The following is a 27461-nucleotide window of genomic DNA, read 5'->3' as shown; positions in this document are numbered from 1 at the left end:
CCTTTTCATTTTATTTTGTTTGGAAGGCAACAGAGTTAGAAAACCATTTTATTTAGGTAACTAAGGAGAAAAGTAACAGAACAAAAAGCATAGAGTAAGTCATTATTATCTTCACGGTCTGGTTTATTTATCCCCACTCCCACCACTTGCAGCCGCAGTTTGTCCTTCCGCTTCCTTCTTCCTCCTGTCCTTCCATCCTGGTTGGGAGGGGTGGAAGGGGAGGAATACGTATTAGGACCATGTCTAGGTGTCCCTTCTTTGAGGCATGAAAAATAATAGTTCGATTGGAATACGAAATAGCGTCAGACTTTTTTCTAAATGGTACCAGTAGAATAAGACACCCATTTTTAGACATGGCCAATGTGGATATTTGTTTTGCTCGATTATGTTTATTTGTTGCAAAGGTTTTGTTTGTTTGTTTTTTCTGTTTTTCAGTGAGGGGTTGAGGGGTGGGAGATGAAAGAAAAAATGCTTATTGAAATAAATCAATTTTTAAAAACCTAATAAATAGTACCAATGTAGGAAAGAGCTAACTTATAACAAACTAAAGACATAGGCCAGGAGGAAAACCAAAAGTCTTTTTTTGTTTTTACATACCCATTTTAACCTTTGGTAGAGAGAGTGTGTCCAGGGACACTCCTCCAACCAAAGCCACCCCATCATTTTATAGGGGAAGAAACTGAGGTTTGGAGAAGCCAGTGACTTTCTCAACATCACTCAGCTAAGACAGAGATATGATCCTGACTCAAGAACTTTCACCCCAGCTCTGCTGCCTAATGTGATCAGGTTAGAAAGGTGAATTCAAGTTTACCTGCAGTACCAAGCAGCCTTAAAGAGGAAGTAAAGGCCCAGAAGAGCAGCATAAAAGTAATTCCCTGGGTGGTGTGTAAAGAAGGGAGGAAGAGAATGAAAGGATGGGGACGTAGCCCCACTGATAAGATACAGTGTTTTGGTGATTTGGTGATTTTACAAATGGACATTAGGGGCTGATGAGGAAAACTAACCACTTGGAATCATGGACTAACCTAAAAGATCATCAAATCCAACCCTCTAACTTTATAAAAGAGGAAATTGATGTCTAGAGAGAAGGAAATGTCCAAAGTGCTTTTTCCATTAAACCATACAACCTTCAAGGCCTCCTTCAAGCAAAGATCCTTCTCTAACTAGCCTCCTCCCATATTGATCTTCCCCTTCACAGTCTAGGATAGACTGAAGTCAGACAGAAGAAAGAATTTCCTGAAAATAAGGTTTGGAAAATGCTGGAATGTGATTGATGGGAAAGTGGGAGGGGGACTGCATGACCTTCCTTTCCAGGATCCTTGGAGGAGACGAGTGGGCTTCAGGGATCCTTTGTCATATACCTTTGCCTTAAGATGGCCTTGACTCTTATCTCTGGACTTGGACCTCAGGAAGGACAACTTTGCTTATTCCCCAGCTTCCCCTTCAGTCTTCTGTATGTCTGTCAGAGCCACACCAGGCTCTCTTACCCTAAAGTCAGTTCTGACATTCTTACATTCCTCTTCTGTACTCAATAACAGAATGACAAGTGCAGGTTCTCCCAAATGGCTTTGAGTAAATACCCAGTTAGCTTTTAGGGTAGGCTGACCCTGGAGAGAACAGTGCAGAGAGGCCCTAGACTCCAAGTAAGTCCTCTCCTGCATTAATTTCATCCAAGCTCCTAAAATTAGGCAAATTCTCTTCCTCCTGGTTCCCTGGTAGCTTGTCTATTCACTGATTTTGTCATTAAACATTTGTTAAACACTGACCACGTGAAAAGCTCTATTCTTTGCACTTGGTATACAAAGAAGAGAACGCAGGTTCTCCTCTCCAGGAAGTTACAATCCAGTGTGGAGAAGGACAAGCTTACAATGAAGTAAGATATAAGGTAGAAGGAAGTATATGGAATGGAGAGGTAGATTTAGGAGAAATTTGAGAGGTTTCTTTTACCTAGAGGGATAGGATGTCATCAGGAAAGCCTTCATGGAGGAGGCAGCACTGGTATTGTCCTTTGAAGGAAGGGAGAAATTTCAACAGATGGAGATAGGGGAACAAGTGCATTCCAAATATGAAAGATGTTGTGAACAAAGCCCTGGGGCCAGGAGGCACAATGAGAAGGGGGTCAGAGATGGAGCTTCGTCTTGCTTTCTAAGACTGATTTTTTTTCCCCTTCCTTTTCCTCCGAAGATAACTGTTCCTGCTACAGTCCCTCCCTTCATATTTGATTCATGTCCTTGGAGTTAAAAATAACCCAGGAGAAAAGGACAAGGACACATTGCCCTGCCCCTCTGTCATTGAGCTGGGGCTTCTCAGTGAGGGGGTGAGGATACTGGTGAGGGGGTAGGGATGAGAAATCTCCCTTCCTAATCCATGAGCAAGAGCACATCTTTCCCCAAACCCAACTCAGCTCACTTCTAAACACATCCCTTTCTCCAGAGCTAGTTCGTGTAATTCACTAAGAAGAAATCAGTGAAAGGACTGGCTTGCGCATCTGTTAAGGGTGGGCTCATAAAAGGCAGTATGGTGGCTAGGGCATTGAATGGCTGACCTGGATTCAAATACCATATTCATACTAGTTGTGTAGCTTTTACCAAGTCATTTAAACTATCCAGGCCTCAGTTTCCCCACTTGCAAAATGGAGCACCTACCTCACAAGATTGTTGTGTTATATGAGATGTAAAAAAATGTCAGCCTTTGTTGTTTGCTAGTGGACAAAGAGGAAACTTTTCTTATTAGAGTTCCTAAAGTGTCATAGAATGGACCTGGAAGGGGATTTAGAATACTGATTATTAAAGGAGAAATGGCTCTTAGAGATCACTGTTCTAACATCCTTAATAATGTAATAACATGGGCAGAATCTGAAGTTCAGAGGAAGCAAAATGGCTTGCCCAAGGTCACTAGGGTGAGTTTGTGGCAGATCTGGAACCTCTGTCTCTCCTGACTTCCTCATCCCCATCCCCAAAGCACTTTCCACTCAATCATGCTGCCAAGAGAGGAGGTATTGAGGACAGTGACCAGCCTGCTGTTTTCCCCCTCTGCTAAGTCAGACCAGAAGGAAGTATAAGTTTATATTTCATGAAGACAGAATCAGGTTAGATACATTAGATCTTCCAGTCAATGGACAATGAGATTTTGGATTGGGTCAGGGGAGAATGTTGTTGTGTGGATGTCTTTTTCCCAAAAGATCTTTATGAATTGCTTGGGGGTGGAGGGGAAAGTTATTTCCCTTTTGCCCAATGGATGGAAGAGGAACATGATTTTGCCACATACATACTCATAATAATAACTAATAATAACTCATGTTTCCAGGGCATTTTATGGTTTAGAAAAAGCACATTCTTCTCAATAGCCCAGTGATATAGGTGGTACAAGCATTGCTCTCCTTCACGTTCTGGCTGAAGACATAGACACTCATAGAGATGAAATGACTAACCCATGGTCACATAGCTCAGACAAAAGCCAGAATATGAAACTTGGGTTTCTTACTCTAAGTTCAATGGTTCTGTCTAAAATCAAACATTTATTAAACACCTACTAGATGACAGGGTTGTGCTAGGCAGTGACAACATGCCACCTCTCATGCTAAAGTATCAGGAGACATACACAATGTGGTGAGCAAGCCCCGCATCAAAGCTCAGCAAACAAAATGTGTGAAGGGCATGAGGTGGTCTTCTCTCTGTAGAGTGTGGAGCCTATTCAGAGAGCCCAATGGAAGGGGTGGGAATCTGCCATTCCAAGGCGGCTTCTCTCCCAGCCTCCCCATCCAAGGGCAGCTCATCCGAGGCAATGTTGGCTCTCAATGAGCTCTGTTACTGTGAGGCCAGCTGGTTCCAGCTGGCTGTTCTTGGCTCCAGGCAGTCCTGGGAGGGAGCTGACAAGAGCTTTCTTCTGTTCAGGCGAAGATGGTCACCAGGAGTAAAGCAAAGAATTGGATTCTTTCAGGGTGGGAAGGGCTTGAGGCTGTGATGCAGGACCCCAGAACATGTGGACGTACAACATACACACGTGTAGCTCTTTTTTCTCAAATGCTTCCAGTTTTACAAAGCTCTTATCTCAAAACAATCCTATGAGGGAAGCAATCTAAGCTTTTGTTTTCCCCATTTTATAGATGAGGAAATTGAGGCTCAGAGAGGCGTACAGCTACTAAGTGGTAGAGGTAGGATTCGAACCCAGATCTCTCCTGATTCCAAGTCCAGTGCTTTTTCCATGATGCCATGCTATTACTTTGTACATGTTTATAATAGCTAGCTTTCACATAGTACCTTAAGGTTTGCAAAGCACTTAACACGTTACCTCATTTGATTGTCCTCCAAACCCTGCAAGGTGGGTATTATTCCATTTTTTAGATGAGGAACTGAGGATGAGAGGTGATAAGTGACTTGGCCAGGGTCACGTGACTATTCAGCAAGATTTGAACTTGGATCTCCTTGTCTCTAAGCCTAACGTTCTATCCACTATGCCACCTAGCTACTTCAGTTAATACACACATCTGTACTCATGAACACACAATGCCCTCACAGAATCACAGAATTACAGAGCTGGAAGGATCCTTAAAGATTTATTTCCTGAATTTTACAAATGGGAAAGTTGAAGCCCAGAGAGCATATTGTTCAAGGCCTCAGTCTCCTTATCTGTAGAATGGGAGGGCTTTGACTTCATGACTTCTAAATCCTTTTCCAATTCTCTATGTGTAAGCCTTGGAGCTAGGGAATAGAGTCCAAGTGTCCTGATACCCAGACCAGGGCTCTTTCTATTACTTATGTTCTTGTGAGCCTTGACAGCATGGGCCTTGAGACCTTTCCAGGTCTGGGACTGAATCCGCATGGTTTCTTTAGCCCAAACAGGTGATTCTTTTACAACATTCACTTCTAGTCTTTTTTCTTCGGGGTTTCAGAAGATGTTTTGGCTGGCAGGAGTCTAGTCCTGTGCCAAAGCAGCCCCCTGCCAAACTCATTTCTATAGCACTTTACAATTTTTTCCACTCACAACAACCCTGTGAATAGAATATATATATATATATATATATACACACATATATATATACACACACACACACATACACACACATATATATGCACATATATATGTAGCAAGGATTATTATTCCCATTTTACAGATAAGGAAACTGAGACTCAGAGAAATGAAATGATTTTCTGCAGGCTCCAAAGCCAATAAAAGCCATCACCCAGGAGGCATTGCAGTCTTATTGTCCCTCTGGACATGGTCATCTGATTCATCAGGTTTCTCTTTCCAAGCTCTCTGAAACCACACTCCTACCAACCAAAAGACACATTTGGTCCTATGATATACCCCTCTTCACCATCCTCATCCTCACAACAGGGTAAGATGAGGTTCCCTTTTGATTCTATTCAGCACTGAGGACAGGGGCAAGCACCTCCCAATTGCTTGCAATAGACTGAACTCCTTAAAAGTCTGGAACTCGAAGGGACATTAAAATGTAAAATGTCTGAGCTGGAAGGCAGCTAAGACATTATCTAGTCTACCCCATCTCCCCTCCCTCCTCATTTACAGATAAGGAAACTGAAGCACAGAGAGAAGAAATCCCTTCTCTGCCTAAAGTCACATATGAGCAAGTAATAGAGTCAGGATTCAAGTCTAGATCCTCTTACTGCAAATCCTATCTTCTTTCAACTGTACCAAGTTACTTTCCACAAGGTTAGAGTCTAAATCTCCTATTGATCCATTATCACACCCATATGACACCCCCCTTCCTCCTACTTAGGACTCTGCTCACAGTGGGTGCTCATAAACAAGTAACAATTGCCTACACCAATCCTTCCCTCATCTGTCCTAAAGCATTTTGTATTATTCTTATGCATCATCCAACCCAAAGTCCTAATTTTAGAAATAGGGAAACTCAGGGTCAAAGCAGCAAGGTGCTGCTTGCTTGATTTGCTCAAGATGACATAGAAGATAAGTAGAAGCTGCATAATGGAGTGGAAAGAGTCCTATCCTTAGAGGAAATAGATTTCAGTTACAATTCTGACATATACTTGCTGTGTGATGCTCCCAAAAAAGGGATAAAGATGGATTCTGCAAACTAGAAGCCTGGGAGCTTCATTTTCGTTTCTGGCAGAATATTAGAATATATTATTACAGGCTGGCTAATGAATGTCTAGAAAAGTAGTGATCACCAAGAGTCAATATGACTCCATCAAAAATTGGTCATTTCAGCTTAATCCTATTCGCCCCCTTTTTTTTGGACAGGGTCACTAGACTGATAGATTAAGGGAATAGCATGGACATAGTTCACTTCAAAGCATCTGAGGGAGTATTCTCATGGGCAAGACAGAAATAAGTGGGCTAGATGATCATGTACTCAGGTAGATTTAGAACTTGTTGGATTGCTGGACACAAAGGAAAGCCATTCCTAGTTTGATGTCAACTTGGAAGAAAGTCTCTAGTGAAGTGCCCCCGGCAGTTGTGGTTGGCCTTATCAGTGATGGGTAAAGGGATTTGTGGCATTTAAAAATTCAAATTTGCAGGTAGGAGGGCTAGCTAATGCACTGAATGGCAGAGGATGATCCAAAAGGATCTTGACACACTAGAACACTGGTCTGAATTGAATAAGATGGAACTTAACAGTAAAAGTTAAATGCAAAGTTGAGTTCAGCTGCTGAGGCAGCTGGTGGCACAGTGGATAGAGCACTGGGTCTGGAGTTAGGAAGACCCATCTTTGTGAGTTCAAATCTGGCCTCAGACACTTCCTAGCTGTGTGACCCTGGGCAAGTCACTTAACCCTGTTTGCCTCAATTTCCTCATTTGTAAAATAGGCTGGAGAAGGAAATGGCAAACCACTCCATTATCTTTGCCAAGAAAACCCCAAATGGGGCCACGAAGAGTCAGACACAACTGAGACAATTAAACAACAACTAAGTTAAGTTAAAAGTAAAGTCCTACACTTGGGCTCAAAGGTCAATTCCATAGAATAAGACTAGGAGGTATGGATACATAGGAGTTTGTCTGAGACAAAAAATCTGGAGGGTTCTGTGGACCGCAAATTCAAGATGAGGCTAAAGTCTGATGTGACAGCCAACAAAAGCTTATGTGATCCTAAGGTACATTAAAATAAGACTGGAAAGATGTTGTCCTGTCCTCTACTCTGGGCAGACTAATCTCAAATATTATGCTTAGTTCTAGAGGCAGAATCATGAAATAGATAGAGGTCTGGCCTTGAAGCCAGGAGGTTGAAGGTTGAAGTCCCGTCTCTGACAGATATAAGCTATGAGACCCTGGACAAGTCACTTAAGTCTCAGTTCTCTGGGCAGCTATTTAAGACTCTCTAAACAGATGCTTCAAAAAAAAAAAAAAAAGGAATGGGGAAGAAGAAGCATTCTGCAAGCTAGAAGCCAGAAGTTTCATTTTCATTTCTGGCAAAATGTTAAAATGTCTTATTTTAACATCTGGCTAGTGAATGTCTAGAAAAGTGATGATCACAAAGAGACAATATGACTCCATCAATGATTGGTCATGCCATGTTAAGCCTATTCACTGTGTGTGTGTTTGTGTGTGTCTTGGTACTCTAAATTGCAGAAAAGGTGCCGGTCAGCATTGACAAAAGGAGTTCTCTCACCCAGGAATTCCTTGTACCAATGAAATCCCAAGTCTAGTTCATGTCCCTATCTAGATACCATATTTTAGGAAGGAAATTGTTACTGGACAACATCCAGAGGAAACTAAGCAGGACAGTTGAATGCCTCAAGCTCATGTTTTGTGAGCAAAGATTTGGGGAAAGGACTTCATCTGGAGACAATTGAGAGGTGGTGATAACTGTCTTATCTTCAGTATTAGGAAGGCTGTCACGTGGAAGAGGAATTGCACTCATTTTGCCTGGCCCCAGAGGGCAGAACTAGAATAAATGTGTGTAAGTTGCAGAGATTTCTTTTTCTTGTAAGGAAAAAATTCTGAACAATTAAAGCGATCTATAAAACGGGATGGGCAACCTCAGGAGGTAGAGGGCTCCCTGCTGCTGAAGGTCTTCAAGCAAAGGCTGCACTAGCATCTGTGAGACAGGACATACGTTGTAGAGAGGATTCTGTTTCAGGGATGGGCTGGTGGGCTCTAAAGTGTCTTCCAGCTCTGAGATACTGACCCTTAACAAGCCACTTCCTCTCTATCAGATTCCTTCTCTGAAAAATGGGATAATAGCACTTGTACCAGCTACTTCATGAGGTTATTGTGAAGAAAGTGCTTTTTAAACTAGAAGTTATTTTGCAAATGGGAGTTGCTCACAGTTGGTGCAGTGGATAGAGTGCTGGACCTGAAGTCAGGACATGCCAGAGTTCAAATCTGGCCTCAGATTTGACTCAGACCCTGGGCAAGTCACTTAACCTTGGTCTGCCTTAGTTTCCTCATCTGTAAAATGAGAATAATAACAGCACCTGCTTCCAGTGGTTGTTGTGAGGATCAAATGAGATATTTGAAAAGCACTTTGCAAATGTTAAAGCACTTTATAAATGCTAGCTACCACCTTGTCTGACAGAGGAGGATACTGAGGCAGGAGGGTGAGGGTGCTATAGGCAGTAATTTGCTCAAGATAACACAAGTAGAACTGGTATTTGAGCCTAAATTCTCTGACTCCAAAGCCAGGGTGCTTTCCACCATGCCCTTTCCTTACAAAAATCTGCTTCAAAGAGAAGTCTTCTTCGGGGAGGGAGGGATTCACAACCCATGCTTCATGCATCTAATGGTTTATAGCTTGTAGAGCAGGGAGGAATCTGTATTGGAACAACCCAAAGTAGCTATGCTGCCTTAAGGATTCAGGCCCCTGCCTACATCTCTTCTTCCAAGGCAGTCTTGGGGTGGGGAATGGTGTGAGGGCAAAGAGGGCTGCATACCTCAGTCGGGCAGATTGAATTGATCTGGACCCAGTGAGGCCCCATGAGTAGCTTGGACTCCCTCCACCCCATTACGTTAACTTCCGTGCTTGGCCGTCTGCTCAGCCCCTCAGTTAATCACCAGCCCCAATTTTGTCAATATCAATTAATTTCAGTGGAGGCAACAGCTGTGGCCAGACTCAGATTCAATTCTTGCCATTCTCAAGGGGAAAGATCCAAAGCAACAAGGCTAAGAGGACCAGGGAGCAAGCTACATTTTACTCAGTATGCTAAAAGGTGGGTATGGTGGAGACAACACTAATGGGACTCAGGATGTCAGGTTCTAGTCCTGATTCTGACACAGATTTGCTATGTGTGTGAGATGTTGGGCAGCTAACCTCTTTAGACCTCAGTTTCCTCTTCTGCCAATGAAGGAATTATCCTAGATAGGAGATATACTGGATAAGACCTGTCCCTTTCTAATAATCTGTGTCAACTCATGAAAATTTTAAGTTTTTATGTTTTTAAGACCATGATGAATCTAAAATTGGGGAGTTAGGCAGTGACTCTCACAAGGGGGAGGCCACTGGGATGGGGGAGGGCTGTTTCCACCCAGGCCAAAGCATACAGGGCTGGGTCAGAGCCAGTGCTGGCAGGAGCCTGGGGGAGGAGTGTGAGGGCGGGAGCAGCTGGAAATAGCAGGGACTGGGAGTGATGAGCTTGGTGGGGAGGAGAAGAGAGGCAGTAGCCTCTGAAGGTTTTGTCTCTGAGATGCCAAGAGGCACATCAACCACAGAAAAGAGGCAGCAGGGGGTGGGTCATTTCCCTTCCTCTTCGGGCCTGGACCCAGCCCTAGTGACAGCCAGACAAAAAGGCTTAGCTTAACATGGACAAAAGGCAGCATGATATACTGGAAAGAATTCTATGAGTTAGAAGGTGTGTGTTGGGGTCCCAAATCTTCCCCTTCCTAACTATGTGGCTTTAGGGAAGCCACTTTATTCCTTTGAGACTCAGTTTCCACAGCTATAAAATGGAGGTAAAAATACTTCCACTGCCTACACCACAGGATGCTGCGTAAATGCTAGCTATTATTATCTCATACGCTGGGATCTGGGCTAGGGAGTAGGGGGATGGGTCATCTGTCTATCCAGAAGACAATACTGTACCTAGGGACCCTGGATCTTGAAGTTCAGAGAAGTATAGCTGGGTGGGAAATGATGAAATGACCTTTCTAGACTTCAGTTTCCTTCTCTGTAAAATGAGAGGTTTAGATTAGGTAGGCTCTAAAGTTCTATGGCTCTTATTTGAGCTCTATCTATCTTATTTATCAGGCAAAATTGTGAAATTTGTATTTTCTAAAACCACCCCCCACCCCAGGTCCCCTGGTACCATCTAGCTTTTGCATTCCTCTGCCTTATCAAATTCTTCTCTCAGAAAACCCCCTGATAAACTTACTCACACTCAAGTGTGCGTAACTGATAAGGACTAGACATGTAACCCCCTTTTAGGGGAATTTGCATCATAACACAGAACAGAATCTTGTGCCAAAAGAATGAAGAATTAATAGTGGAATTTCAGCCATAAGTTAGAGAGGTAGGGATGGGTGTTTTGAGGCAAAGGCCTTCCCATTTTCTCCCAAATGGCCATCCATTCCACTTTTGCTCTCTTTAATGCAGAAGGCCCCATAAGCCAGTTCTACCCCATCTTCTAGGGGTCTTTACCTGTGCCTGGTTCCTCCCCCACTGTCCCTTTTGTTTGCCACAGCAATGTCTGCATTGCAAAGGGAGAAAAAAGAATTTTAGCTTCCAAGTCTCTGTAGTGTATGGTGGCCAGGCAGTAAGGGACAGTAAAAGCAAGCACTGGACTTGGGGTCAGAAGTGGCTCTTCCACTCTTGCCTGTTTATCTCAGTTTCCTCTTCTGTAAAATGATGAGGTTGTACTAGATGATTGAATCCTGAAGTCCCTTTCAATTCTAGCCATCTCTGAGGTACCTCCTGGATCTAGGTTTCATGGGGAGCCAATTCCCTAGCACATGCCATCAAGTACGAGAGGCCTCCCCTCCAGTCCAACCAAGAGCAGCTACAAAAGTGCCCTCTCAGCTCCAGCTTCAAGAGTTATTTGTCATTATTCCAGTTTTCTTCTTCCTGGAAAAATGTGTCAGGCCCTGGCGGGAAGAAAGAGAGAAAGAAATCTTGCTTAGTTCTGCAAAATAGTGGGATGGGAGGGAGTGTGTGGGGGGCTGAGTTTTCAAAGCAAGTGTTTGCCCCCTGATGAAGGCCAGCAGAGCAGGGAAGAGAGAGAGAGAGAGAGAGAGTGTCATTGTATCCATCTCCATGTGTGTCTTTGTGTTTTCTTCTGGTTGTATGTATCTATAAGGCTCATCTAGGTGATGCAGTGAATAGAGTACTGGGACTGGAATCAAGAGGATCTGAGTTCAAATCCAGTCTCAGACACTGACTAGCTGTGTGACCCTGAACAAGTCACTTAACCTCTGTTTGCCTCAGTTCTCTTATTGGCAAAATGGGTCTAATAGTAGCACCTATTCCCCAGGGTTGTTGTGAGGATCAAATGAGATAATTGTAAAGTGCTTAGCAAAGTGTCTGGCACCTAGTAGGCACTACATAAATGTTAGTTGTTTTTGTTGTTATCTCAGTGTCTATAGTGGTATTTGTATTTCTGTGTGTGTACATGTATCTTTCTGTGTATATCTTCCTAGTTGCACATCTCTACATGGAGATATCTTTGTGTTATTGCATCTCTGCGTTTGTGTCTGTTATGTGGGTCTCTGGATCTATTTCTGTTCATCTTTCTGTGTCATTTCTATATGTGCTTATGTGGGTCTCTTTTTCTTTGTGTAGAGTTTCAGGTCTGTGTGATTCTATTCCTGTGGACATCTGTCTCTGTCTGAGTCTGTGTATAGTTTTCTATTGTGCCTGGTGGGGGATAGAGAGGAGTTCTTCCTGTCTGTCTGTCTCTGTAATGGTTTCTGTCTATTTTTCTTTGTTTAGGTCAGTAGTTGTATGTGCCTCTGTGTGCATTTTTCTCTGGGCACCTGCTCATCAGTGTATATCTGTATATGTGGACATGACTGTCTCTGTGTCATTCGATCTGTATGTTTCGTTGTTAAGTCATTTTTCAGTTGTGTCTGACTCTTCATGAGTACATTTGGGGTTTCCTTGGAAAAGATACTGGAATGGTTTGCCATTTCCTTGCCCAGCTTATTTTACAGTTGAGGAAATTGAGGCAAATATGGTTAGGTGACTTGCCTAGATAGTAAGTGTTTAAGGCCAGTTTTGAACTCAGGTCTTCCTGACTCCAGGCCTGGTACTCTATCCACTGTGCCACCTAGCCACCCCTATATGTGTCTGTCTTTATGTATGTCTGTATATCTCTGTGTCTTTGTTTTCTGTCTGCTTGTGTGTAACTATCTATCTGCATATGAGTACATCTGTCTCTGTGTGTATGTCTGTATTTATGTATCTTTCCATCTATGTATATCTTTGTGTGCCTGTCAGTATGTATGTTTGTAACTGTCTCTGCATATATCTGTGTACTTGTACCTTAGTAACAATTGGTTTTGTGTCTGTGTGTTTATCTGTGCATCTTTATGTGCCTGGGTTTGTCTTTTTGCCTCTTGTCTGTTTCTGGGGGTATGCATCTTCATATATCTGTGAGTGTGTATGTGTGTGTGTGTGTCTTTGTGTGAGAGTGAGTCTGTGAATGTGCCTGTCTGTGTTGAACTCCTCCTAGACACAGGGAGCTCACTCACTGTTTGCCTGAGGCTCACATTGTTGGACAGCTCAGATTGTTAGAAAATTCTCCTTTATCCTGGGCCAAAACCCACCTTTTGGCAACTTTTCTCCTTTGTTCCTAATTCTACCTGTGGGGACCAGTCAGAACAAGTCTGTCCCTTCTGTCCTCTGATAGCTCTTCCATTACCTGAAGACTGTGATATGTCTCCTGGACCAGCAGCAGAGACTAGTCTCTTCAATTAGTTAGTGCTTATCTAGTAGATAGGGTTCTTAAGAGACAAGACAAGTTACCTTTTTTTTTTTTTGAAGGACAGCTATCTGAAGCATGAGGTACTATAGGGACCTAGGGGAAGAAAGAATTGATAAAGGGTAGAGAGACACCAGAAGCAAATTCTATGCATCTTTCCCCAGGATGTCAATGCAGAATCTGCTTCAAATGGGGCAATAAACTGCTTACATTTATATACTATTTTATAGTTTCAGTCAACAAGCATTTATTAAGCACCTACTATGTACCAGGAACTGACCATGTGAAGAACTGGGGACACAAAGAAAGGTTAAAAAAAAAAAAGGCTGTCCCTGCTCTCAAAGAGCTCACAGTCTAATGAACAAGACAACATACAAACAATTATGTACAAACAAGATGCTTACCAGATCAGTTGGAGACAATCAACAGAAGAAAGACCTAGAGCAACTAGAATTAAAGGGGATCTGGAAAGGCTTCCTATAGAAGGTGGGATTGTAGTTGGGACTTGAAGGAAGTCAGGGAAGTCAAGCAGTGGAGACAAGGAGAGAAAGCATTCCAGGCATAGGAGACAGTCAGTGAAAATATAGAGTCTGGAAAGGGAGGCACTGTCATTGAATTGCACACGGTATGTGGGGGATGAGGTGGGGTGTAAGAAATAAGAAAGATAGGAAAAAGGTAGGAAGGGGCTAAGTTATGAGAGGCTTTACATTTAATATTTTTAAATTTAATATTTTCCCCCAATTACATGTAAAAACAATTTTAACATTTGTTTTTTAAAATGTTGAGTTCCAAATTCTCTCCCTCCCTCCTCTTCCCCCCTCATTGAGAAGGCAAGCAATTTGACATAGGTTATACATGGACAGTCATGCAAAACGTATTTCCATGTTAGTCATGTTGTAAAAGAAAACACAGACAAAAAAAAACAAGAAAAAATTAAAAGGTAAAGAAAAAATATGCTTCTATCTGCATTTGGATTCCATCAGTTCTTTCTCTGGAGGTGGATAGCATTTTCCATCATGAGTCCTTAAGAATTGTCTGGGATCTTTGTCTTGCTGAGAAGAGCTAGGTCTATCAAGGTCGGTCATTGTGTAATGTGGCTGTTACTGTGTGCGCTGTTCTCCTGGTTCTGCTCATTTCACTTTGCATCAGTTCATGTAAGTCTTTTATGGAAAGCTTTAAAGATCACACAGATGATTTTATATCTGATCCTAGAGACCAGAGGGAGCCAGTGGAATGGATGGAGTGTCACAACCATGAGGGTGACATGGTCTAACTCGCCTCACACAACCCTGTGGGTTGGATAGTACAAGTATTATCACACACACTTTATGCAGGAGGAAACTGAAGTCAAGGAGGACCAGTGATTTGGTCAATATCCCATGGCTAGTAAGTGATGGGTAGAAGACTCAATCGAATTGGATTCTTAAGGGCAGTAAAGTCAAGTAGAGTGAGTATGGGATCTAAGTATGGCATGGGTTCAAATCCCACTTCTGCTGCTTATTACTTCTGTGACTTTGAGCAAGTTTAACCTCTTTGGGCCTTGGGTTTTTCCTCCATAAAATAATAATAGCCAGCATTTATATTGCACTTTTAGTTTTGCAAAGTGCTTTACCTATTTGTAAAATATGCACATATATATCTTATTTGATCCTCACAACCCTATGAGATGGGTACTATTATTATCCCCATTTTACTGATGGGGAAACTGATACTGAGAGAGGATAAGTGAAACAGCTAGTAAGTGCCTGAGGCAGGACTTGAACGTATGTCTTCCTGACTCTAAGTCTAGTGCTCTATCTGAAATACATCTAGCTGCTTCTTAAGAGCTAGAATTTCTGTAGCACTTTAAGTGTGCAAAGACCCATACATGTTATTTTGACCCACACAACAGCCCTATGAGGTAGGTGCTACTATTGTCCTCTTTTTGTAGATCTGATAACTGAGTCAGAGAGAGGTTAAGTGACTTGCCCAGGTCACATAGTAAGAGTCTGTGGCAGGATCTGAACTCAGGTCTTTCTAACTTCAAGTCTAGTGCTTTATTCTCTGAGCCACCTAACTGACCCCATGAAGGAGTCAGACTAGCTGATCTCTAAAATCCCTTGTTGCTCAATGTTCCATGAAACTATAGTCTTAAGCTGTTCTTAGTACAATGTACAGGTGAGAAACTAAAGAGAACTTCCCAGAGTTTTCTTCTCTCCATGTATATTTATGTCTCCCTCCCTCTTTTCTGTCTTTCACTTGCTTTCCTAGATGGAGATGGCCGGAGACTAAAGGGAGCCATTCAACGAAGCACAGAGACTGGCCTGGCCGTGGAGATGCCCAGTCGGACCTTGCGTCAAGCCAGCCATGAATCCATTGAGGATAGTATGAACAGCTATGGCTCCGAGGGCAAGTGAGTGGAAGGCTCAAAGACCAGAGGCCTGGTCTTCAAAGACCCAGTCACCTCAAAAAAGTTCTGTCCTAGGCTCTTTTCTTTTCTTTCCATAGATTATCTCTCCTTTTCTTTCTTCTCCTCTTTTCTCCTCTCCTCTTCTCTCTTCTCTCCTCTTCTCTCTTCTCTCCTCTTGTCTCCTCTCCTCTCCTCTTTCTTCTCCTCTCCTCCCTCTTCTTCTCTCCTTTTCTCCTCTCCTCTCATTCCCTCCTCTCTCCTCTCCTCTCTCTTTCTCTCTTCTTCTCACATTCTCTCCTCTCCTCTTCTCTCCTCTCCACTCCTCTCATTCTCCCCCTCCCCTCTTTCTCTCTTTTTCTCTTCCTTCTTTCCTTCTTTCTCCTCTCTCTTCCTTCTCTCCTCCTTTTCTCTTCTCCCTCTCTCCCTTCTATTTCCCATCCCCATTTCACCAGCTCATCATCTCTCTGCAGATGACTCCCAAATCTCCATATATAGGTGTCATCTTTATCCTGAACTCTAGTCTCACATAACTAATTACCCGTTGGACCCTCCACTTGGAGTTTCCATAGGCATTTCAGTCAGTCAATCCAGTCAGAACTCATTCTCTTTCCCCCCAAACTCACCCTTCTTCTGAACTTCCTTGTTTTTCCTCAACACCTCTCACATCCATCCACTTCTTGCTAGTTGTTCGACGACTAGCCTAATTCAGACCCTCATCACCTCTCATCTAGACTGCTGCAGTAGCCTTCCGATTGGCTCTCTCTACCTCCTGTCTCTTTCCTCTCCGGTTCATTTTCCACACAGCTGCCAAACTGATAGTCCCAAAGCCCAGGTCTGACCATGTCGATTCAGTGTTTCCCTCTTCCCTTTTTGATAAGATACAAATCCTTCTGTTTTCAATTAAAGCCCTTTACACTCTGCCTCCAATCTATCTTTCCACACTGTTTTCACATGATACCCCCTCATGCAGGCCAAACTGGACTGCTTGCCTTATACACATCTCCTACCTTTGTACCTTTGCACAGGCTGTCCCTGACTCCTGGAATGCATGCCCTCCCTCCTCTTCCTCTTGGAATCCCAACCTCCCTTTCAGGTTCAGTTCAAGTGCCACCCCCTAGGAGAGCCTTTTCCTGAACCCCCATTTGTTTGGGTGTCCCCTCTTAAAATTACTTTGCATATGTTTTGCATTTATTTATTTGTGCACATATTGTTTCATTTCAGTAGATTGTAAGTTCACTGAGAGCAAGAATTGTTTGATTTTTGTCTTTTTCTTCCTAGCACTTGCCTCAGTACCTATAGAAAGTGCTTAATAAACACTTGTTGAACTTCACTAGCCACCCCTGTAAAAGCTGGCCTTATGGTGCTAGGAATGATTTTGGAATGAGAGAACACTGGATTGGGCATCAGAGAACCTGGGTTCAAATCCCAACTCTACCATTTACTTAAGACGTGATCCTGGCTCTGCTATCCCCCTACTTCTATGGCCTCGGGCAGGTCCTTTAACTTCTCTGGAGACTCAGTTTCTTTACCTACAAAGGGAGGAACTTACATTTGATGACCTCTAATACTCTAGGATTGAAACCAAACACTCTGTCTCCAAATCGAACATTTTTCCTAATTCACCAGACTCCAAGCAATTTTCAAAATGAATGAACCTTCTTCCCAAGGATTCCTGGCATGCTTTTTGCTCCTCCGGAGACATTTTTTTCTGTTTTCTATTAACAAGTATTTATTTTTTCTCCTTTCCTCCTACCCACCCCCAATTTAAAAGGAAAATAGAAAAACAAAACTCTCAAGCAAAGACAAATGCCCACATTGTCGATGTCCCAAAATGTATGTGTCCTTTTGCTTCTTGAATCTATTGCCTCTCTGCCAGGAAGTGGGCAATGCATTTCCTCTAGCATCCTGTCTGGTCATCACATTGACCAGCATTCTTGAGTTTTTCCAAGTTATTTGTCTTTACAATGTTATTGTTGTTGGATAAATTGTTCTCCTGACTGCTGGTTTTACTTGGCTTGAGGTCCTATGAGTCTCCCCAGGTTTCTCAAAACCCATCCCTTTTATCATTTCTTATAGCACAAACGTATTTCATCATATCTATTGTTGTTCAATCATGTCCGACTCTTCGTGACCCCATTTGGGGTTTTCTTGGCAAAAATATTGGAGTGGTTTGCCATTTCCTCTACAGCACATTTTACAGATAGGGAACTGAGACAAACAGGGTTAAGTGACTTGCCTAGGGTCACACAGTTAGTGTCTGAGGCTGGATTTGAACTAAGGAAGATGACTCCAGTCCTGGCACTCCATCCACTGTGCCACCTAGTTGTCCCTCATTATATCCATTACATAACCATAATTCACTCAGCCATTCTCTAGTATTTGAGGGCATTCTTAAGAGCATTATTTTGACTTCTGATACCATCTTTGCAGCAGGGCAAAGTCCTGGTGATGCTTCTTCTATCTAGTACTACAGAGGGGCTTAACCTTTTTGGTGCCATGGACCCCTTTGGCAGTCTGATAAGGTCTTTGGGCCACTTGTCAGAATAATGTTTTTAAGTAATTGAAGGCAATGCTAAATTTAGGTTAGAGGCTGGGGAAATAAAGATGTGGGTTCCCCCATCCAAATTTATGGACTCCCTGAGATCTACCCCTGGTTCCTTTGGGGGTCTGTGAGCACCAGGTTAAGAACCCTTGGAGATAGTGGGCAGAGCAGTGTTTCACAGTGGAAAGAATACTGAGTCTGGAATTAGAAGATCCAGGTTTCAGTCCCAGTTCTGTGACTTCCTACCTGTGTGGCCTTGGACAAGTCATTGTCCCTCTTTGGCCTCAGCTTCCTCATCTGTAAAGGGGAGGATTAGAAACTCACTTTTCCTCAGGATCATTGACTTGAAGTAGAAAGGAACTGTCAAGGTCACGAGGTAAAAATGCAGTTGTTGGACTGGGAAACATCCACAGCCCCCTCCAGATCTATATCTAGGAGCCTATGGTCAGTGTGGATTGAAGGCACAGACTTACCACCATGACTGGGGGAGGTAGATGCGAGTGGACTATGAGGATGTGTTAACAGGCTGCTGCTTTTACTGGTCACCTCCTCCTTGTTATTAGCAGGTATTCTGACCTCCTGCCGATCCCAGACTGATGTCAGAGCTCCCGGAGAGGAAGGAGCCACTCCGCCCTTCTCTCCCACCTCCTCTCCAAGCTCTAAGAGTGATGGCACCAGGCTGAAAATTGCTCAGCTTTGGCTTAAAAATAGACCCACAGAGGCCCATGTGGTTCTGTGGGATGGGAAGGACGGAAATGAACCATCCAGGCCCCTCCCCTGGGCTGAGGGCCAGAACTTCCCAGGGCAGCCAATAGCCCCAGAAGACAGCTGTGCCTGCCCGGCCCATTAGACAGCCCAGCTGTCAGTGGTACCCCTCAGTTTCAGTGGTACCCCTCTACTCACATATCAGAGGGGCACCTGACCAAATTATTTCTAGTGAGTGCATGTGTGTGCACTCGTTTACATGCATGTATCAGTGTACATGTTACCTGGGTGAGTATGCAGGTGAATGTTTTTTATGTGTATCTGTGCATGCACATATATGTGTTTACCTGTGTGAGTACATTACCAGTGTGTGTACATCTTCACAAGTATGAACATGTATGTCTGTAGAGATAAAAGTGCATGACTGAGTGTGTGTATATGTACACACATGTATACCTATGTGTATATATACACACATATACCTATGTGTGAATATATGTATGTATGTAGACATACACTTGATCTATATATGCATACATACATGTACATACAGTCAATCATACACACAAACACACGTCTTTACACACAATATGCATGTGTGTGCACATGTGGGCTGTGTGTACATGTGCACACATGTGTGTATATGTATGAATGTGTCCAGAGTCCTACATCCCGTTAGCAGGTGACTCTCTCTTCATCAGTGGAGATCAATGCCCCAGCCTGCATGAGGGACAGGGAGGAGTCGGAGAGAAGAGAAAAGAGAGTCTCTTTGGGGTCAGGTCTCTTGTGGCTCTTTGCCCCATGTAGCATGGAGGTATACCTGTGTGGCTCAAAGGGAGACAGAATAGACGTTTCTAGCCTCTGCTCCCCGACTCCCACCCTTCTCCAAGGGAGACCATTTCCTGGTAGGAGAGAAGCAGGAGGTTCGAGCCAGAATCTTGGCCACTCTGCTCTTCTTAGAGATAGAGGGTACCAGTCTACAATGATGTCTATTTGTTTTCCTTAAATATTCTTAGTCCGGTGGATGTAATTTTCAGGTTCAAGCTAAATTTCTGATCTCTATTCATTAATGGGGAAAGGAACGCCTCAAGTTTTCAAGGCTTGACTTCCTTCTTACCAAATACCAGTTCCACAACAAACATGCATAGCCAAGAAACTCTTTTATCCAAATTGATAGCAAAAAAAATCAGAGAAAGTCTACATAGGAAAACATATACCAGACTACACAGAGTGAAAGAGCTCTCCCAGTGGAAGGAGGGAACTCTCAACCAAGAGAGAGTCTCGGATTTCAGCCAAAGGGAAATTTCCCAAAGTCTCTAAGGTAGCCAGCGAGGGATGGGGAGATGATGAAGACTCTCAACTCCTCTCATCCTGGTTTCTTCCCATAGTGTTGTTCTCTCTTTAGCAACCTGAAGTGGTCTTAGTATCATCCATCTTCTACCATATATATGTCTCCATATAGATATAGTTCCCTATATGTGTGTGTGAGAGTTTAGCTATATGTGTGTATCTCTATGTGTGTGAATCTCCTCATGCGAATACACATTCTTTAACTGTCAATGAGGGGTGGGAGGGGGCCCAGGGTTAATATTCTTAGAATGTAAACTCCTTAAGAACAGAAATTGTTTCTGCATTCATAGCCTTTGTATTGCTAGCACCTTGCATTATGCCTGGCACTACTGACCATTGATAGATTGATAGGTTGATTAATTGTGTGTGAATTAATTTCACGCTAATGAGTGAGTGCCTATATTTGTGCATATGCTTGTATATGTTTATGCTTGACCTGTGGAATTGGATACATACCTGATAATAGCTAGAGTTAGCATTTATATGTGACTCTAAGGTTTGCAAAGTACTTTACATATATTGTCTCTTGTTTATCTTCACAACAACTGTGGGAGGTAGGTATAATTATTATCCCAATTTTACAGTTGAGGAAACTGAGGCAAACAGTGGTCAAGTGACTTGCCCAGTGTCACACAGCCAACAAGTATCTAAGGTTAGATTGGAACTCAGGTCTTTCTGATTCCAGTCCTAGCGTTTTATTCACTACACCACCTAGTTGCATATGTATATAGGATACATGTATACAGAATGGGGAATGTTCCCCCCTGCTTTCCATTAGGCAGTGTCAGGGCACGTGACTTTGATACAGAGGATATTCAGCACAGACACTTCTGTCCCTTGGAGAAAGAGACTCCCTTCTCTGCAGTGGCCTGGTGTCCCTGGGCAGCCCAATGCTGTCAGTCTGCACACAGGTGTGCAGCCTGATGTCTGGCTCAAACATTCTTTCACTCATCTCTCCCCAAAGTCTCTTCCTTGACTCAAAGTCCAGGGCCAACAATGCCATCACTGTAGAGATGAAAGAGCTGAGCTCTGGTCCCTTCCTCCCTTTCCCACTTCATCCCACTCTTTTTCATCCTCGGACATCAGAGTGCTTGGGTTCTCCACCTTGGAAAGCATCAGGGTCTGAGCTGGCAGCGTGCAGCCATTTTGGCCCTAGATTGGCCAGGGCTGGGCTTTCTTGGCACAGCCTGCTGCCTGGTTACCAAGCTCTTGAGGCCTGCAGGTGTCGGGCCGGCCCCCTCCCCCCAAGACCATCTGTTGTCTGGGGAAACAGACATACTGGAAAGGCAGGAATAGGTCTGAATGGGCAAGTGTGGCAAGGAGTCCTATGCTGTGTGGGGCCCCCTGAGCAGACTTAGGAGGCAACGAGTCAGAAAGGGGAGAATGCTGATTTAAGAGCAGGGAAATATAGGTTTAAGCCATAGCTCGGTCACTAACTTGCTATATATCCTCAGTGAGTTAGTTACCCTTTCTTTTCTTCCTCCGCAGTTTTCTCATCTGTGAAACCAAACAAATTAGACCTGATCATTGCTAAGGTCCCTTCCAGAATTGACCTTCTGTGTTCTAAGGTCCCTTCCAGCTCTGATTCTCCATGTTCTAAGACCGCCTTCTAGCTCTCATATACTATGCTCTAGGCTCCCTTCTAGCTCCGACATTCTATGTTCTGTTACTTCGAGTGAGTGTGTGCAGGTGAATGGAATATTTTCTTTGCCTTTAACTTTACATGTGCTGCCTCTGCATGTGTGCATGTATGTGTGTATGCGTGTGTGGCATATATGTATGTGTGTGCCTATGTGGACATCGAGGGGTCAAAACTGCTTGGGTTTTTTATTTGCAATACATCCTTGCACATAATAAATGTTAGTTGATTGGCTGACTGATGTTCAAATCAAAGTTTGTCCTCACTAGAATCAGTCACTATTAAGACCAGGGCTCTCACGAGCATCAGAATTATAGGATCGGAAGCTGGGATTAACTTGTAGGATCAAGTTGTCCAAGTCCCCTCCCTCGTTCTGGAGAGGAGAAAACAGAGGCTGAGAAGGTAGACGGCAGGGGGAAAGGTGACTTACCTCAGGTCTCTAGCCAGTGGCAAAGCTAGATTACCTTCCAGTTCTTCTGCCTCACAAGCCTATGTTCTCACTATACTGCTTTGTTTTCCAGATTCTGGATGAAACTGAGAAAGTGAATGCATTTTGAAAATGAAATGGAAGCTTGACTGTTTTAATGATTGAGGACACTGTGTATCCAGGAGCTAACACAATCCCAAAAGCTAATCAATAAAACATCCGGGAGTTTCAAATAAATGAGCCTAACTCATAAAATTTGAAATGCGGGAAATTTCATTTTACAGTTGTTGTTTTTAAAGGAAAGCAAGGATTTTTGTCCAAGCCTAGACTCCTACCTCCATCTTAGATAAATAAAGCAGTGTCATTAACTCCCTGGGTGACTTTAGACAAGATATTTCCTCTCTCTGGGCCGCAGTTTCCCTACTTGTACTATGAGAGGGTTAGATTAAATGCCTTCCAAGATCACTTCTAAATCTTATATTCTATGTTTTAAGGTACTTTTCAGGCCTAGCACTTTGTGTTCTCTGGTCTAAAATTCCTATTTTCTAAAATTCTTTCCAGGATTGGTATTCTATGATATATGTCCTAGGGTTCCTTCTAGCTCTGAGATTCTATGTTCTATGTTCTAAGCTTCTCCCCCAACCCTGATGTTCTCTGTTGTATGTTCTAAACTCCCAGAATTAATCCATGTTATCTAATCCAACTGCTGCCTTGAAAAGACTTCCTCTCATGCCTGCCTCTTAATTTCTCTGGCTTATTTCAAGCCTCAGCTCAAATCCCGCCTTCCGCAAGATTTATTTCCTAGACCAGGGATGGGGAACCTGCAGCCTCGAGGCCACATGTAGCCTTCTAGGTCCTTGAGTATGGCCCTTTGACTGAGTCCAACTTGGACTCCACGTCCCGAGCAGGGAATTTTGCCATCTCTTTGTATCCCTCGTGCTTTAGCACGGTGCTGACACATAGCTTATTGACTAGCTAATACACTACCATGTATCTGACCAATGGTCATCCAACATCCTGCTTGAAGACCTTCAGTGAAAGGGAACTATGACCTCTGGAGGCAGGTTTCTTCAAGATCTAATATTCTCTGTTCTCTGCCCTAAGGTTCTTAGGGTACATAACTTTCTGGCACTGCAACCCAGGCGACCTTCCCAGCAGGAGAGGCCCTGGGAGCCAGCTGCACAATAAGAAATAAGGCAGCAGCCTAGGCATCACAAACAATTACAGATAATTACCTCATTGTCAGTCTCACCATTGTCTCCTCAGGATCCTGCCGGGTGCTGACAAAGAAACAATGGGAAGTTAGAGGAAACTTTCAATTTCAGGATGTTGAAAGCCTCTCTTGGGTCCCCAAGAAGGGCGGGCATGGGGTTGGACTCCTAAGCTGTGTTGTGGCACCCACAGATTCGCAGAAGCTTGATTCAAGAAGGGTCTTTTCAGATTGTCTGGTCCAACCTCCTCATTTTTCTTATTGGGAAAGTGAGGCTCAGAAAGAAGGAAAGGGCTTGCCTCAAGTCTCTCCCCACTTAGCATAGGGTTGCACAAGAAGATAAGCTCTCAATTGACACTAATTTAATGGAATTGAAGCAGGAATTTAAATTATATAGCAGAAAATATTTGGCTCGGGCATTAGGAAGGACTTCTAGACCCCAACAAATCAAACTTGACTTCTTTGGAGACTGTTCAATCTAATTCAATCCAGCAGATGATTTCTAGGCATCTACCCATATTCTTTGGCACTAGAGATGTAAAGATTTTTTAAAATGCCCTGATCCAGGACACATGATATTGGTGCAGATAACTGTGAAATAAAATGGAATGATATGGTGCTTAAGAGAGATACAAAGTGCTGAGTGAGGTTTGAGGAAAGACAAATCATTTCTAGTTCCTTCCTAGAAGAAGGAAGCTGTTCTTCCAAGAGGCAGGGGAATGATGACCTTTGGAGACCCCTGCCTGCTCTCTTCTTCTTAGTAATAGACATGACCTTTTCTTTTTTTCCTTGAGGTAATCAGGATTAAGTGACTTGCCCAGGGTCACAAAGCTAGTAAGTGTCTGAGACCAGATTTAAATTCAGGTCCTCCTAACTCCAGGACTGTTACCACTAGCTGCCCCGACACGCCCTTTTTTCGTAGCAGACCAAACTTTTTTAGTCCACAGTGTCCTGATGGAGGAAAGCTCTATCCTGTAGTAGAGTGGGAGAAACAAGTAATGTTTCCTGTACATTCAGATCTCAGGTATAAAAACCAGAGTTCTGAAGTGAATTTTTTATGGTTCCTGGATTTAGAAGCGAAGAAAAGGCAAACATTGACCTGAGGCAACTAAAGGCTTCATTCATTCAATGGATGTTTGTTAATAAAAGTTGTTGAATGGATGGATGGATGAACAAATGAATAGATGTAAGTAAGGGTGTGTTGGTAAATGTTTAAGTCAACTTTCCAAAAAATGTATGGATGGCACATTTTAAAGTTTAATCTATATTATTAACATTTTCTTTGTTGCTTTCTTAAGTCTATACAATCAACAAAACAATAAATCAAGCCCTGATCTGTAGAGCTTGTCAATTTCCTAAGAGTAAATGCTCACAGTGTATGCTTAACACTTGTATCTCATGAGCCCATTCAAGCTGGCTATAGTACATCCCTGGATGGATGGATGGATGGATGGATGGATGGATGGATGGATGGATGGATGGATGAAAGAAGAGAAGCTCTGCTTATGTGGCAGGAAAGTGTCATAATGGATAAGATGCTAAGCTTGGGGTCAGGAAGACCTGAGTCCCAGTTCTGCCTGAGACACTAGCTGTGTAACCCTAGCCAAGTCACCTTAACTTCTTAGCCTCATTTTCCACATTGGTAAAATGGGGATTTTACAAACTACCTCGTAAGGCTGTTATGAGGATCAAATGAGCTAATATAAGTAAAGTGCTTCGCAAACCTTACGGAGCTGTATAATTGTTAGCTATTGTGATGATAATGATTATCTGTGCAGCCAGGGATATCAAGTAATGGACATCTCTAAAACTCTGGCTGCATCCCTGGGCCATCAGGTGGCTATTGCTTAGCAATAGGCGATCTCCAGGCAGGGGGAGTGGGGAACAGATGGGATTCCATGTGGAACCACTTCAATGGCAATAAACTGGGCAGTGTATAGTCATAGTATCTAGGGCTGAAAGAGATCTTAGAAAGTATCTAGTTCAACCTTCTAGGTTTTACAAATAAGGAAACAGATCCTGGAGAGGAAGGGACTTGTCGAATTTCACAGAAGAAATAAATAGCAGAACTGAGACTCACATCCGGGGCCTCTAACTTCAAATCTAATGTTCTTCCCATTATACCACACTACTTTCAACATTTAGCTAGCACAAGTCACATCTCACCTAGAAGACAGCTAGGAGACCTGAATTCAGATTCAACCTCAGACACATACTAGCTGTGTGACCCTGTGCAAGTCACTTAACTACTTCTGCCTCAGTTTACTCAACTATAAAATGGAGATCATAATAGCACCTAACTCACAGGGTTGTGATGTGGATTAAATGAGATAAGATTTATAAAGTGCTCATCATAGTGCTTGGTACCATTTCCTTCCTTCCTCAGGAAGATGCCCTTAACCTGAATAGCCCTTAAGGATCCCTCCCTTCTCTTACCTCTTATAGCACCAAATGATGATTATATTTATGATTTTTGTCCCCAGATTGCAGGATTGTAGATTTAGAGTTAGAAGTGACCTAAAAGTTCATCTAGTCCAAAATCCTCATTCTACAGATGAGGAAACTGAGGCTCAAAGAAGGGAAATGACTCGTCACAAAGGGAGTAATTAGCAGAGCCAGAATTTAAACTCAAGTCTTTTGGCTCCTAATCCAGATTTCTTTCTTTACTTTTTTTAAAACTATATCACATTTTTGCTGTCTTTTGAGGAAAGAGTAGTGAGCTGTGAATCAGGAGACCTGGGTTCTAGTTTGGACTCTGCCACCAAATCATGTGAGATCTTGATCACAGGAAAAGGTCAAACTCTCTGATCAATATCAAGACCTTCCAGGTCTGATATTCTAGGGCTCGGAAATGGTGTGCTCAGAGAGTCACCGACAGCCCCAGAACTGACTCCAATACTACTTTTTTCCCTTTGGGGACCTGTGCATAGTTGCAGTAATGTAGTAAGGAAATTGGGACCCTCTGGTGAGGGGAGCCCCTCTTGGGTGGTATGAGGACTCAGTGTGACTCCCAATTCCTATCCCCCTGCAGGAGTTCCTGGTATCTGAGGATGGGATGGAGGTAACAGGGTACACAAGTCTCTCAAAGGATAGAGTGCCAAGATTTTAGGACTGTCCAGAGTCTTAGAAGAAGCCAACTGAAAGAGACCTTAATGATTCCTTTTGAGATAGGAATACAGGCTGGTGGAGAGAATGACAAATGGGGCAGAGAAAGGGCTGGTGGAGAGACAGGTGGAGACATAGGCTTGATTCAATTATCTATATATAGACACACAGATCTATATATGCAGCCCTAATCACTTTCCTGAACTACAGGCCAGCATTGCCAACTGCCTGATGGACAATTCTGTCTGGACATCCCATCAGAATTTCAAATGCAATATATCCAAAACCAGAACTAATGATCTTCCTCCCTAAACCAACCCTTCCTCCAAAAATTACTATTTCTGGAGAGGGCACCACCATCCTTCCAATCATTTAGGTTGGAAAGCTCTGCGTCACTCTTAACTCTTCCCTCTCCCTTTCCCCAAAATAGTCAATCAGTTGCCAAGACCCGTTGATTCTGCCTTCACCACATTAATTGAATCTGTCTTCTTGCCGCTTGCATGATCACTACCCTAATTCAGGCACCTATGGGCCCTTGTCTAGACTATTGTAGTATCTTCCTAATGGTTTCCCTGCCTCCAAGCTCTTCCCTCCAATCTGTCCTCCAGTTATACAGTCAATAAGCATTTACTAATCACCTACTAAGTGCCAGGCACTGAGCTAAGTGCTAGGGATACAAAAAAAATGCAAAATATAATATAGTCCCTGCCCTCAAGAAGTTTACAGTCTAATGGACTAGCTCCATACAGTCAAAATAATCTTCCTAAAGCGTGTTGGATCTTCATACTCTCCTCAAAACTTTCAGTGGCTCCCCGTTGCATTGAGGCTAAAATACAAAGTGCTCAGCTTGACATTTAAGGCCCTCCTTGACCTGGCTGCCATTTAGATCTCCAGCCACATTTCATTCTATTCCCCTTCACCAATGCCCAACTCCACACCTCCTAACAGGCTTTCTCCAGTGCCTCCCTCCTCAACTCTGCCTCTCAGAGTCCTTCACTTTCTTCAAGACTTGGCTCACCTGTCACCTCCTAGAAACCTTTCTGGATTCCCCTGGTTAACGCTTTGTTTTCCCTCCTCAGCTTATCTTATATTTACTTATATGTGTGCATCATGTATATCCGCCCCTAGTAGAATTGATGCTCGCAGGTCCTGTGTTTCATTTTTGTCCGGGATCCCCAGCACCTAGCAGAGTACTTTAATGACTTGTGCGTAGCAGAGAGTTGGTAAGTATTTGTAGAATTGAATTGAAGCTGATGGACAG

General features: G+C 43.2%; 1 protein-coding gene across 1 annotated transcript in view; it reads left to right on the top strand.

Annotated features, from left to right (window-relative positions):
- Positions 1 to 27461, top strand: part of RIMS4 (regulating synaptic membrane exocytosis 4) — a 56191-nt gene that overhangs the window by 17999 nt on the left and 10731 nt on the right. The window contains exon 2 of the mRNA XM_027852695.1: positions 15084 to 15225. Coding sequence (XP_027708496.1) covers positions 15084 to 15225 — 142 coding nt within the window. The remainder of the gene's footprint in view (positions 1 to 15083; positions 15226 to 27461) is intronic.

The sequence above is a fragment of the Vombatus ursinus genome, unplaced genomic scaffold (genome assembly GCF_900497805.2).
Source record: "Vombatus ursinus unplaced genomic scaffold, bare-nosed wombat genome assembly UNPS02000580.1, whole genome shotgun sequence".
Classification (NCBI taxonomy): domain Eukaryota; kingdom Metazoa; phylum Chordata; class Mammalia; order Diprotodontia; family Vombatidae; genus Vombatus; species Vombatus ursinus.
This window is presented reverse-complemented; position numbering and strand designations above follow the sequence as displayed.